At 39.9% G+C, this 13,041-nt stretch overlaps 1 protein-coding gene and 1 gene segment (V, D, J or C); both read right to left on the bottom strand.

The window, feature by feature from the left end:
- Positions 1–222: 222 nt before the first annotated feature.
- Positions 223–910, bottom strand: LOC101172666. The segment is given in 2 exon segments: positions 223–560; positions 668–910. Coding segments are annotated over 2 exon segments (375 nt in total).
- Positions 911–8,137: 7,227 nt separating this feature from the next.
- Positions 8,138–12,873, bottom strand: LOC101163589 (cellular retinoic acid-binding protein 2). The gene is made up of 4 exons (XM_004073795.4): positions 12,667–12,873; positions 9,737–9,915; positions 9,319–9,435; positions 8,138–8,357 (listed from the first exon to the last, which is right to left on the bottom strand). The coding sequence occupies exons 1-4, from the start codon at positions 12,746–12,748 to the stop codon at positions 8,307–8,309; spliced, it is 429 nt and encodes a 142-aa protein (XP_004073843.1). The 5' UTR covers positions 12,749–12,873; the 3' UTR covers positions 8,138–8,306.
- Between the last annotated feature and the right edge of the window lie 168 nt (positions 12,874–13,041).

Genomic DNA, 13,041 nt, shown 5'->3' with positions numbered 1-13,041 from the left:
TATAGATTGTAAGTTTTTAATATTTTAAGTGTTATGATTGTGTTATTTAAAAATTCTTACTAAGATTCTTTGTAACTTTGGGATCTGAAATTTTCTGACGGTGTAGAATTTAATGAAAGCGTGTATACTGTCACAATTGTCTTAAAAGTGTGTGTGTGCTTCTCTGTGTCTTCATTGAACTGTGTCAGTTCAGTTTCTGTTCTCTCTGACTGAAAGAGGTTTTTGTACGACTGTTTTTCACTGTGTGAAAGAGAATTTGCTGTTGATGTAGAATTCACCCAAACAGTAATAAACTGCTGCATCTTCAGCCTGAATTTCACTGATGGTCAGAGTGAAATCAGAGTTTGATCCACTGCCTGTAAAACGAGTTGGAGTTCCTGATGCTCGAGTGCTAGCATAGTAAATTAGTAGTTTAGGAGATTCTCCATCTTTCTGTTGGTACCAGGCTAAATAGTTGTTGCCATGAACATCCTGACTGGTTGTACATGAGATGGAGACAGATCCTTCCACAGCAGAGCTCACTGCTCCAGGCTGAGTCACTGTGACCTGTCCTCTGGACTCTGAGGATACAGAGACAGAAACAGAAAGCAGCTTCATGCTTTTGTGGCCTTCATTTCAGAGGGACGGATGTTCATAGAGGAGAGGAGTTGGATTCTCTGGGCTTTACCTGTGAAGCAGCAGCAGAGGAGAGTCCAGATGAGGATGCAGATCACAGTCATGTTTTGGATGATGATGATGATGAGGAGGAGGATTTGTGTGTCTTCTGCTGTGATGAAGGACAGCTGTCAGTCATCCAGTCTTCAACTCTCAGGACTATAAAGTCTCCCAGAGCACTGGAGCATGGAGCTGCTGATGCAAAGTGTCTCTATGGAAATGCTACCACTGACTCCAACAGGAACATGGATCATCTTCATCACACTATGGTAATTAATCAAATGCAGGATGTCTAAAATGACAGCTTTTTTCTCTTTTATTTCAATAAAGTATTTTAACATTTTCTATGTATTGTCCCTATTGAATTGATTGAATTTACTGTTTTTAACAGAAGAAGTGATTAAGGAGTGATTTCTGGGCTTAAAATAAAGTATTCAATATAAAAAGAAAAAGAGTTTTTCTTCCAGAAACAGACCCCAGTGTTCTAGACTTTGTTCAATATGTAAAGTAACATCCTGGTGTCATGGTTCATCAGTGAAGCTTGTCTCCTGTGCCAAAACAAGAAAGTCAGAGGTCTTTTTTACATGTTCAGCAAACTGAAACTGAGAAAAAAAACAGCATTTTTGCTTTTTATGTGACTCTGCTGCTCTCTCATGGAGCCACAGTGAAACATCCACATCCATGTCTCTGCATTTCTGTGGGTTTATCTAAATCAGAACAAATCCATAAAGACTATGAACAGATCCAGTGATCAAGGGCAAATCTTCCAGAGTCCAGTATGCACTGGTAACAGGTCCAACTTACTGCCGGTTATTTGAACCAAGCTCCTGCTCTGGTCATACAGAGCTGGACTGCCACCTCTCACCATGCACACCTCCAGAATGGTAAAGAGTCCAACCCCTCACAAGTAACTAAGTTTGGAAATTTGCATGGAGGTGACCCCAACTATATCTAGCACCTAGTGGTACCTCTACTACTGAGTCTAGTTCAGGGGTGTCAAACTTATTTTCAATGAGGGCCACATCAGCATAGCGGCTGTCCTCTAAGGGCCAGATATAACTTGTATATATAGCATGTAAATGTAATGAAAAATAAATCTAACTGCTCCTTAATGTTAAATAACTCATTATTTATTTACTATAACTTTTTAAAGTGACAATAACAGTTGCATAGAAAGCATATGTTTAAATTTGATTCTGAGGTTAGGTTATTTTGACAGTGTTTACGTTCTGATGTATAGTTGTCCAATCCGATATTTCAAGTCTGATTCCCCCTAAAATTAAAAAAATACACATCAATTTTTATTATATTATTATAAAAAATTTATTATAAAAAAATAAAAACTTTTATGCTCTTGCGGGCCACACAAAATGACATGGAGGGCCACATTTGGCCCCCGGGCCTTGAGTTTGACACATGTGGTCAAGTTGTGTTCAATTGTATCAAAGGCTTTGTAAAAGGTGAGAAAAAGGATTAAACATTTATCGGGGCAATAATCTGAATAATCAATTAAATCAAGTACTGATATGATATTATGTAAGATCATGAACTCATGAAGTCAGACTCATGAGTTTCATTAATTATATGATCCGAAACTTTTTTTATTCTTTCAGCAAAGATTAAGGCAAGTATTTTATAATCATTATTATACAGTCAGATTGGACACCAATTGTCTATGAGGAGTTAATCCTTTTTAGGTTTGGGTATTAATGTTATAAGGCCCTGGGTTTAAGTAGGAGGAAGGAAAGTGTTGTCTAAGTTTTCCAAAAAGAGATGGAGAAAGAAAGGAGCAAGTCTTTTAGAGAATGTTTTGTAAGTTTGTTCAGACGTTTGTACATGGAAATTTACACAATTTGAGGTTTTCAATAGCCTATTTTCACAGGATTCCTTCAAATCAGTATCAATGACCTAAGTTTCTGTGAGAGATTCTAAAAAGAGATTAGTAGTTTCTTCACAATACTTAGATTCATAAAGTTTTGTGTTGAAGTCGGAGCAACGGCTGGCTATTTTCTTAAGATTATCTGTAAAATTCCCATCAATATTTAATTTTTATATTGAATTATTCTTCGCATTTTAAACTGATCCTGATCTAACTCCAAACACCTTGAACCGCAACTAGAAGAAAAGTCCAAACTTCCACTGAATTGTCTTGATTGATTGATGGCACTCTCCTGTGGTAATAAATCCGTCCAACATATTCGTTTAGCGTCCGACCGGAAACACAGAAGCAGATTTGATTAAGTTTTTCTCTTCTTTCTGTCTCTGTCAGTTCAATTACCATGTTTATTGAAATATTTAAATATAAAAACAGAAAATCCACATCTTTTTTCAGTCGATTCTCAAATGTTTGCAATTTCAGCCTCCAAAAGAAGCTGCTAAAGAGGACGAAGATAAAATAAAAACACCAATTAGGTCATCCACACGTGACCATAACGGCTGACATCACCACAGCTGTTGCCGTCGATCACGTGACGTGGTGTCCCAGTGTAAATTTGTGGGGGTCCAACCAGGGCAGGTGAAAAACCTGTCAGTCTAGCCGCAAGAACCACACGAGATTTTAGTACGTTCTCAAAATTATATACTTCATTATTACAACAAAATATCCCAACTCAAAACCCCGTCAAAATATAATCTAAAATTTCTGAGATGTAGGTGAAACTTAGCTCGTGCAGCCGACGAGTAAGTAGCAGCTGTAGTAGTAAGTAGCCATCAGAAGATGGTACACTGTGGTCATAAAGGGATGGATGTGGTCAACAACAATACTCAGGTAGTCTGTAGTGTTGGATCCATGCTCAGTTGGTACTAAAGGTAGAAGTCTGCCAAGAAAATTGTCCCCACACCATGACACCACCACTACCAGCCTGAACCACTGATACAAGGCAGGATGGATCTATGCTTTCATGTTGTTGATTCCAAATTCTGACCCTACCATCCAAATGTGGCAGGAGAAATGGAGACTCATCAGACTAGATTTGTTTTGGTGAGTCTGTGTGAATTGTAGCCTCAGTCTCCTGTTCTTAGCTGACATTATTGACACCCGGTGTGGTTTTCTGCTGCTGTAGTCCATCTGCCTCCAGGTTGTACATGTTGTGCATTTAGAGATGCTCTTCTGCAGACCTCGGTTGGAACCAGTGGTTATTTGAGGTACTGTTGTCTATCAGCTAGAACCAGTCTGACCATTCTCCTCTGACCTCTGACATCAACGATGCATCTCCGTCCACTGAACTGCCGCTAACTGGATATTTTCTCTTTTTGGAAATTTCTCGGTAAATCCCAGAGATGGTTGTGGGTGAAAATCCCAGTTGATCAGCAGTTTCTGAAGTACTCAGACCAGCACGTCTGGTACCAACAACCATGCCACATTCAAAGTCACTTCAATCACCTTTATTTCTCATTCTGATCCTAAGTTTGAACTGCAGCATGTCGTCTGGACCATCTTTACATGTGTAAACGCATTGGGTTGCTGCCATGTGATTGGCTGATTAGAAATTTGCAATAATGAGCAGTTGTACCTCACAAAGTGACTTGTGAGTTTAGACATGAATACTCTTTCTTAGGGCTATTGTCTGCATAATTCTTTAGTTCATCTTTAACCCTGTAGTATTAAACAATGACGCATAATTTCTTTACTCATTAATATTATTAACTGAAATTTAACACCTGAAACGTATATTTATTGAGACGGTAAATTAAATTTACACAATTTTCTAAATATTCTGTGAGACAGACACAAATTTTTTGTTTTCATTTTCATTTCATTTTCATTTCAGCAAGTCCTGATCAAAAGTCAGCTAAGCTTGGAAAATCTGGCTGTTTTCTTTAGTAGAAGTCTTAAATAAATTCAGTTTAGATTTTTGCTTTTTTTTTCTAAAAATAAAAAGTTAGATGACAGACAAATGACAAATGCCAACAGCCATTGGTTTAATTTGAAAGTAAAAAAATAAAATGAATAATTAAAACATAGATTTTTGCAATATCTCTGAATTAGAGAGTAATTATAAACTTAGAGTCTCATCAATATAGACTTTATTTTTTTAGGAGAAAAATACAAGAAAACAAAAAAATCTTTTGTCCAGTCCAGAGAATTTTTAAAACAGCATTTTAAGCATTTGCTGAAATATCAAACAAAGGGGAAAAATTAAAGAAATTGTTATAAATGTTTCAGTCACCTTCTTCCAAGTTAATAAAGGACATTAATTTGGAAACCTTTTTGGTTTCTTATTGTTTAAAAAAAAAAAAATCTGGTTCCAGAATAGCATTTGCTGCAAAAAAACAGACTTCATGAAGACTCCCTCTAGACTTTATCCTTCTCTGCTGTCGCGCTGCGTTCAGGTGAAGCTGGTCTAATCCGGAGCTGAAGCAGCATTTTATAGAAACCAACAGGTTGTTACTTTCTTTTCCAGAAGGTGTCGCTCTTGTTCTGATATGACAGCAAATGAACATTCAAGAAGATTTTCAACCCAGATAATAAAAAACAGATGTTTTATTGTTAAATCACTGGATCAAACCATTTGCCAAACATGGTCAGATTCCATCTCAAAAATGTTTTTTTCTGTCACATTAACTTCATGGAATATGATTCTGGTCTGACCACAGCTTCAGGTTGAACTTCTTGCGTTTGACCCCGCTGTCACAGATTAAGCGGCAACAGATAGGATTACATCTTCAGCCCCAACACTTCCTACGCATTTCATGTTCTGCTGCCTTTTACCAAATCCAGTCTGGGCTCCATACATTCTTTTCCCCTTTAGGTCACATGGGGTCACACAGTAGACAGTCATAAGATATAAAGTAAATAGGTCAAGCTGACAGCATATCAATTGTTTGTGCGTAAAAAACATTATCTTCTGCAACTGGGACCCTGAAATTATGTCAGATACATCAAAGCAGATCATCAGGAGTTAAAAATATAACTAAAAGTATGAACTGGAACAAACTGTCAAACTTAAAGCTTTGATTATTTTAATCTTTGACAGGTCATAGGAAGCTGTTTTGTTAAAAACTGTGCAGTAATTATCTTTTATACTATAAATTATACCATAAGTAACAACAAATCCACGGTAACACCAGAAAACAGGATCATTTTATTTAATTGTCTAAGTGAATAAAATAAATGTGTCATAAATTCATCTTTGAAATGCTACAACGCTTCTTTCCATGGCATTATTGGTTTGTAATTCCATATTCCAGTGAACTGAAGCTTGAGATCTTTTTTTCTTTTTTTTTTGGGTGTTGGGTTTGGGTTCTCCAGAACTTTGCTTTTGTCGTCATCAAGGTTTTAATTTTCACTTTGTGTTTATCAGCTGACGCCTGTGAATGATCATCTCCTCTGCTGGACCCGTCACGGGACGTCCAGACAGACCTTCAACCAAACTCTGAACCTGGCAACTTAACGGCCCTAAAACCACAGCATTCCTCCTCAGCCAATCGGACGCTCCGACGCTCCATGACATCACTGTCTGAGGAATGAACTGGCATAACAGTTCTGTGTGGAAAGTGGCCCGTACGCCCAAGGAGGGACAGCTTCAGCAGAGGCTCTGGCAGTCAGTTCGTCCGAGTGGAGACAGGATCTGAAAGCGTCTCCGGGGATCGGGTCAGAGTTTGGGTTAAAGGTCATTTTTCTCATTTTTCCAAGAAATTTTCCAGCTTCCTCAGAGACCAGGTGAAGAGAGGTGGATGTGTTACACAATAAGATGGATTTCACTAAGTAAAAACATATTTTCTGGCTGTGAAACATGAACTCGGCGAGCAGGGTCAGCCACAAACTTTCTTCTGAGCACAAACTTCTTCATAAAACTAACCCACCAGGGTGAAAATAAGGTCTTCTCCTTCTTTGAACTCATCATGATCTCATTCGGAAGAAAGGCAAACAACTAGCAGCAATAACATCATTGGTGATCTCACCTGCCCAAACACTGGACCAGGAAAGACTTGGAAGACGTTACTTCCTGTGGGAGGAGCTTGTTCGTCTCTGCAAACACACACACACATTGGCTCAGGTTAAGAACATTCGTTCAGGTTCCCCGGCTGCTCGCTCAGCCTGTTCATGAACTGGGGGGAGATCTTCAGGGAGGAGCCATTGTGCAAACTGCAAAAAAAAAGAGGTGAAAAGCTGGAAAAACCATGAGAGCCTGTAAGTGGTGGAAAAGTTCCCCTCAGGAAGTGCTTTAGAAACCCCAAAGGTTCATTTTTCAGAGTCTGAATGTGAACGGCGGCTTTAAATTCAGTTCTGAAGTTTTTCTTGTTTGTTTTTAGTCAGCTCTGGTTCCAAAAGGAGCTCCTTTCAGGGGACCTTGAAGGAAACAGTACCTGTGAGCAGAATTCTTCTTGGTTCACAGAATCCCACTAGTCTTCCTCCTCAGTCCATGAAATTTTTTTATCATGGCCAAACTTTAGCCTTCTGCCTTCACTCCTTTTCCTTCCACATCCCGCTGCACCGTCGTTGCTGCCAAAACTTTCACGGAGCGGAATCTTGAACCGACTTTTAGGGAGTTTCTGAGCCATGATGATGGAATGATATGAGCAGAAGAAATGGAAAAAATCTAAGGGGGGAAAAGGGTGTGGAGGGATCAGGACGGTCCGAATGTAAAGCGATCTTCTAGAGCAGTGTTTTTCAACCTTTTCTGAGCCACGGCACACTTTAACCTTAAAAAAAATCCCGCGGCACACCAGCATCCAAAAATTAAAAAAAAAAGGAGAAACTCATAGTCTGTATTGATCTACAGCCCCTGCACAATCTCACGTGCATTTTTGAGATAATTGTTACAGAAAAAGCTGGAAACTGCAGCTGTTTTTTTCTAAAAGATGCAATAAAAGTTAAGTTAGAAGATTTAAAAACAGTTTGTGTGTTCGTTAGTTTCAAGACGTTTAACAACAGATCTCCTTTTGCGCTGTCACTCTCACAACCCAATGCATCATGGGAAATTTAGTGCATAAAACGGCCGAAGATCGGTTTTCGGAGCTTCACTGTTTTGTTAACTTGTTCCACGGTCTGATACCGGATTCTGTGGAAAGCTACACCGCTAAAGACGAGCTTTAGCTGGTATTTCTGTTAGAACTGAGCGACTTTACGAGCTAAATCGGGACAAGGAAGTGAAGACTTTAAGCACTTCTGATTGGTCAGACCGATGACATGTGATTAACCCCCCCAACACGGGACTTTTCCAAAATACAGCCGAAGGTGCAGCTGAATCGCGGTACGTCATTCTTATCAAAATGTCTTTAATAAAATAAAATAAACGCAAAGAAAGGTATTTTACGATCTTTTATATTCCTAACTCCTCAGTGTTTTATCAGGGCCTGTTTGGATGAACAGAGAGCTAAAATCCTGGAGATGGGAAATGTTTTTAGATTAGTTAATGAGGGCAATTTCCCACGGCACACTTGGCCATCTCCCACGGCACACTAGTGTGCCGCGGCACACTGGTTGAAAAACACTGTTCTAGAGAACAACGAGGGAGCGGAAGGCAAGCAAAGGCGGCGGTGACTCTTACGAAACTGTTTATTCACATCTTTAAAACCTGAACAGTGTAATTCTGCACTTTATACATTTGCAAAGAATGGAATTTATTGGAGGAGAAGAATTAAAATACAAGGCGATCAAATGGAAACGGGGCAAAAAGCTCAAAAGCAAAAACTAGATTTAGTTGATCTTATTCTCGTTCATAAACTCGGGTGCAGACGACCTCTCCAGCAGTCATAGTCTGAAAGAAAAAAAAGACGGATGAGATGTTTGGCATCGCTTTCTGCTGAGACATTCTTCACACAAAGAGTTGAGGCTCCAACAAATCATCTGAAAAACATCTGTCCTTAATAAATTCCCTAAGATATGACTTTGTTTGGATGATCACATTGTGGTTGAGTTTGGGTTTGAGAAGAAAAGAATCTTTTAACTCCACACGAGAATGACTCCAGAACCATCGACACACTTGAGCGTAATTGAAGGATTTATAGATTTCATTGAAAGGGCATTGACTCTTACAGGAAAACAGTTTGGCACAAATATTGTTTTCATTCATTGAACTCTTATTTTGAAATTTGCAGGACTCTGAGCGAACATTCAGGTTCATAAAAAGATTTTTTTACGCGATACACATTGCTTCTCGCTGTTTTCCTTACAGTCTTTATGTCATAAACTCTAATGAGTACCTTCTTAGCTGTCTTTTTGCCAGTTACCGTCCAGTAGCATGCCTCCACCGGACCAAAAAAGCAAATAATAAGTGTTGAGCCAGACGTTGATAAAGGTGTTTGAAATTAGTCAGCGAACTATAACGTTTGAATTATCCCAACAAGCACTTCCATAATCTCTATCTGTAGTTGCTTTGATCTGTTTGTTACTGTATAGTTTTTTTATGTTCACACCGTAAATGTAAAAGCCAGATTTAAAATTTTCAAGAGATTCACATTACAATATTCGCATATTTCAGAAAAATATCTGCAGGACAGCGAGAAGGCACCTGAGGTAGAAGGGAGAGATAAAACGTTCTCTCTAGGAAAATGAAATCCAAATACGTTTTAAAAAATCCTCCTATTACATCCTATTGTGTGTTTATGGGTGATAGGACTGCGACTTTGGGCCTTCTAAGAAGGTAATAAAGCACCATTTACCATTTTACACCCCAAAAATCTATTAAAAATAAAGGGTTTTCATTATTTTATAATCACCAGTATGAGTTCTCCATCGTTCGTCAGCTCTCTGGTCCATGATGTCTTCGGTCCGTCGCCTTTTAGTAGAGTCTGTTCACAGCTGATCTTTCGGTCTGTTTCCCATTTAGGAAAACTCTGCAGGAAAGGAAATAAAAAGAGGATTGTAGCTTGACATCAATGAAATTCTTCGCACATTGAACCTACAGCAAAACTTGGGTTTGGCTGTAATAACTGGCAGATCTCTGCGTGTCAGAACATTTTTACGACCTGCCAGGAACTACGTACATCACTCTTTCAACGTAAAGAAATTAAACACTCCCCAAAGACACTTTAGAGCTGCACTGAAATCATTTCCATGTGCTACTTTTGTGCTGAACTGGAGTTCTGCAGGCCGCAGCTGAATTCTGGTATGCAGGAATAGAAGGAGAATGCGCACCGTGCAGGGGCGTCCGTCCACCGTGGCCTCACTGAAGGACTGGCCCACAGTGAAGGAAACATGGGTGGTGCGGACGCTGGTGGACGTCTTGATGGACAGATTGTCTCCCTGCTGGGCGATTTCCACCGCTGGGCTGGAGGCTGCCGCCACAGCAATCTTCCTCAGGAACACGTTCACACCTGATCGAACAGATACGAGGGGCATCACTCTGGAGAAATGCACTTCAGTGGACAGTACAGTATGCAACGGCAGCTGCTCAAAGCCAGCTGGCCAAAATACATTACAAAAAAAAGACAAATTAAAGCCACAAGCGGCTTTGACATGCCTTCACTGGCTAAGCAGTTACTACACGCCCCTCACTCCCCTGTTCTCCCTCAAAATAATTAAAAAAAAAAACTTTTTTCAAAATGGCAGCTTTTTGTTGGGTTTATCTCCATAGCAACCATTGCAGTTTTTGGTCACCTGGGGGTGCCAAACAGGGTAATATCATTTTTAGAAGAATCTGCTAAAGTAAATTTTTGGATTTCCTAGGCAACTGAGGTTTTTTGTTAACCACGCTCATATTCCTAATATGTTATATCGTTTTGCTCAGCCTGAGCCAACAAGTCATATAATACATTTTCACAATGTACCGCTAAAATTATGCAAGCAAGCAGGAAATGCAACTTTTGTGGGCATTCGAAAACTACAAACTTTAAGACCCAGTATTTTTCCAAAGTAGCTTCTATGCATGAGGAGTTAGGAAATGATAGTTTCAAATCCGTAAAGTTGTAGTTTAAATTCATAGAATGTTTTTTTGATTAGTTTGGGAAGTTCAAGATCCATACAGTTTTCAGCTTAAGTATTTCAGAGTTCTTTTTTTTAATTTGGGGATTTTTCAAAAGCCTCCTACAGCTCTCTCTGCTGATCTTCATTTGCTGAAGTAGCTTTGCTAAATAAGTCAGTTAAGTATTCTGTTAGACGCATCCTAACTTATATAATTGTCATAAATGAAGCTGAAAAAGATGTGAAACTTTATTCTTGGAAAAACTGCTGCAGCCATTGGGATTCGCACCGTAATTGAGAGAACCCACACCCCCTCATGCTGAAGCTTGCTTCTTAATTCCAGTGTCTGAAGGTTTAATTCTTTCAGATAAACGCTGCATGAATTAATCAGTGATTGATGGTTTAAAAAAAAGGCAAGTGAAGACAAGAGTGCTGTTTGATGGAATTAAAAGTGCCACAACCATATGAGAAAAGAATTGCTATAGAATGTTTTCAGCTCCAGACACAAAATTTCTTGTTTCAAAGACTCAATCGCTGGTGTTTGAGGTTTTTACAGCATTTTCTTGCCTCTATTTGATCTTTTGTAGCTGTTGGGAAATGATGATGTGGATATGGGTTGACCAAAATAACAAACAAACTCTGATAACAGCAAGACACAGTGGAGGTCGTGTTATAATATGGGATTTATTTATTTATTTATTCATTGATTTTACATATAAAATTACATTATTTGACCTTCTAGGCTTTTTAGTGCATTGACAGTAAAGTATAGAGTTGAATCAGGAAAGAGGCTGCCTTAAAGCCGCACTTGGATGAAATTAGTTTTTTTAACTTGTTCCTGTAGCATTTTTCTGATGATGGAGGACAAATGTAAAGAAAATTAAGCTCAAAACTGCATTTCTAGGTATTTTTTTTAATTCAAATTGTTGTCAATCAGGAGCAGATGAAAAAAAGTCGTTAGAAAAAGATTGTATTTGTGACATAGAAAATCCCCTGGGCGGGGCCAAAACCTCCCTGCTCCACTCCATTCTGATGCATCCACCTGCAGACAAATAGATCCATGATAGTGTTTGTTTTTCTCGTCTGAACTGGAATCTGGATCTAAACTGTACGGCTGGATGGCTGTGATGTTGCTCGCCTTTTTCGATGGCAGGAGAGACAGATGGGTGACAGAAAGTGGGCTTGCTCTCCGCCAGCATTCCCGCCCACAACTCAGAGGAAAGTCTTCTAATGAATTCCTGCCGCTCTGCAGAAACTATGTCCTATGTCCTATGTCCTCAGACTTTTGAATTTTGCCCAAAACCAACATAATCATAATCAAAAGAAAACTGGGAACGCTTTGAAAACAGTTAAAAAGATGATCAGGGTGGGACTTTAATGACAAAAAGAACACATGAACTGAAAGACTTTAGATCTTTTGGAGAAACTTGGATGGTGGCTCTGCTTCTCCTCATCGTTTGCATGTGAGGTGGCCTCGCATCGAGCAGATGGCGGTATCTGATTCCCACCGCATGACCTCATGTTGAGGATCTAACAGGAACAGCGCAGACAGTTGTTGTATATTGGGTCAGGAAGGCCCCGGGCGGGAAAGGAAAGTCAATCCTGAGAGTTGGCAGGCTGCTGGGGCCCGCGTGAAGGTTTGGTTCCACTTATCCTCGCTGTAATTACAACCGCATGAGAAGGCCCCGGCTTCAAATGAGTCTGATCTGACATGACCACGGGCTGTTTGGCTCCACATTTTGAATCGATGCTTCTTGGCCCCTGCTGACCTCTCGCTGCTGCAATGATCCTCAGATACTAAAGTTTAACAGAAACAATCCTGCAAAAAGCCTTTACAGAACCTCTTTAGATGACTTCCAGCTGATAAAGCCTCAGAGAAAGTGACTTTTAAGTCTTTGTTATGGATATGACCTCCCTTTTGCTTCCTCCTGGTTACTTTGCATTTTTCCTACAAAGCTATGAATTAGAAAAAAAAAGAAAGAAAAAAAAGCAACAGTAGCATAAAGTTCCAAAAAAAACTTTCAGAATTTCTTTGAATTTATTATATTTGGGGGAAATGTTTGCAGGACACATGTGTGATGGTTGAAAAGTCCCTTTTTTTGATAAAGATGATCATGAGCCAAAAGAACGCATGCGTAATGCTGCAGACAATGCATGGAACTCACCGAGCGCTTTCAGAAGCTCCTCGAAGTTTTCTGAGGATTTCATTCTCCATTTCCCGGAGAAATCTGTCGCTTTATTTTCCATCTCGCTGTGGGCTGCAAGTGAGAAGCGATCCCGAACCTCCGGTGGGTGAAGGCGTCTGTCCTCCCGGTTCCCGGAGCCGACTCCTCCGCTGCATCTGCGCCGCCGCTCATTGGCTGCCGGCTGGTCCGAACCTGATGCTGATCCAGCCAGTAAGAGGGCCGCTGGCTGGGCGGGACCCGCAGGACCCCCCACCCAAACGCACACACACACACACACACACACCTCTGGCAGCGTGGTGAAAGATTTGGATATGACCTGGAAAATGCGCTTCTACTGAAGCGCTGATCATCACG

Source organism: Oryzias latipes, chromosome 11, assembly GCF_002234675.1.
Source record: "Oryzias latipes chromosome 11, ASM223467v1".
Lineage (NCBI taxonomy): Eukaryota > Metazoa > Chordata > Actinopteri > Beloniformes > Adrianichthyidae > Oryzias > Oryzias latipes.
The sequence above is the reverse complement of the archived record's forward strand: the minus strand, read 5'-3'. Positions and strand labels throughout refer to the sequence as shown.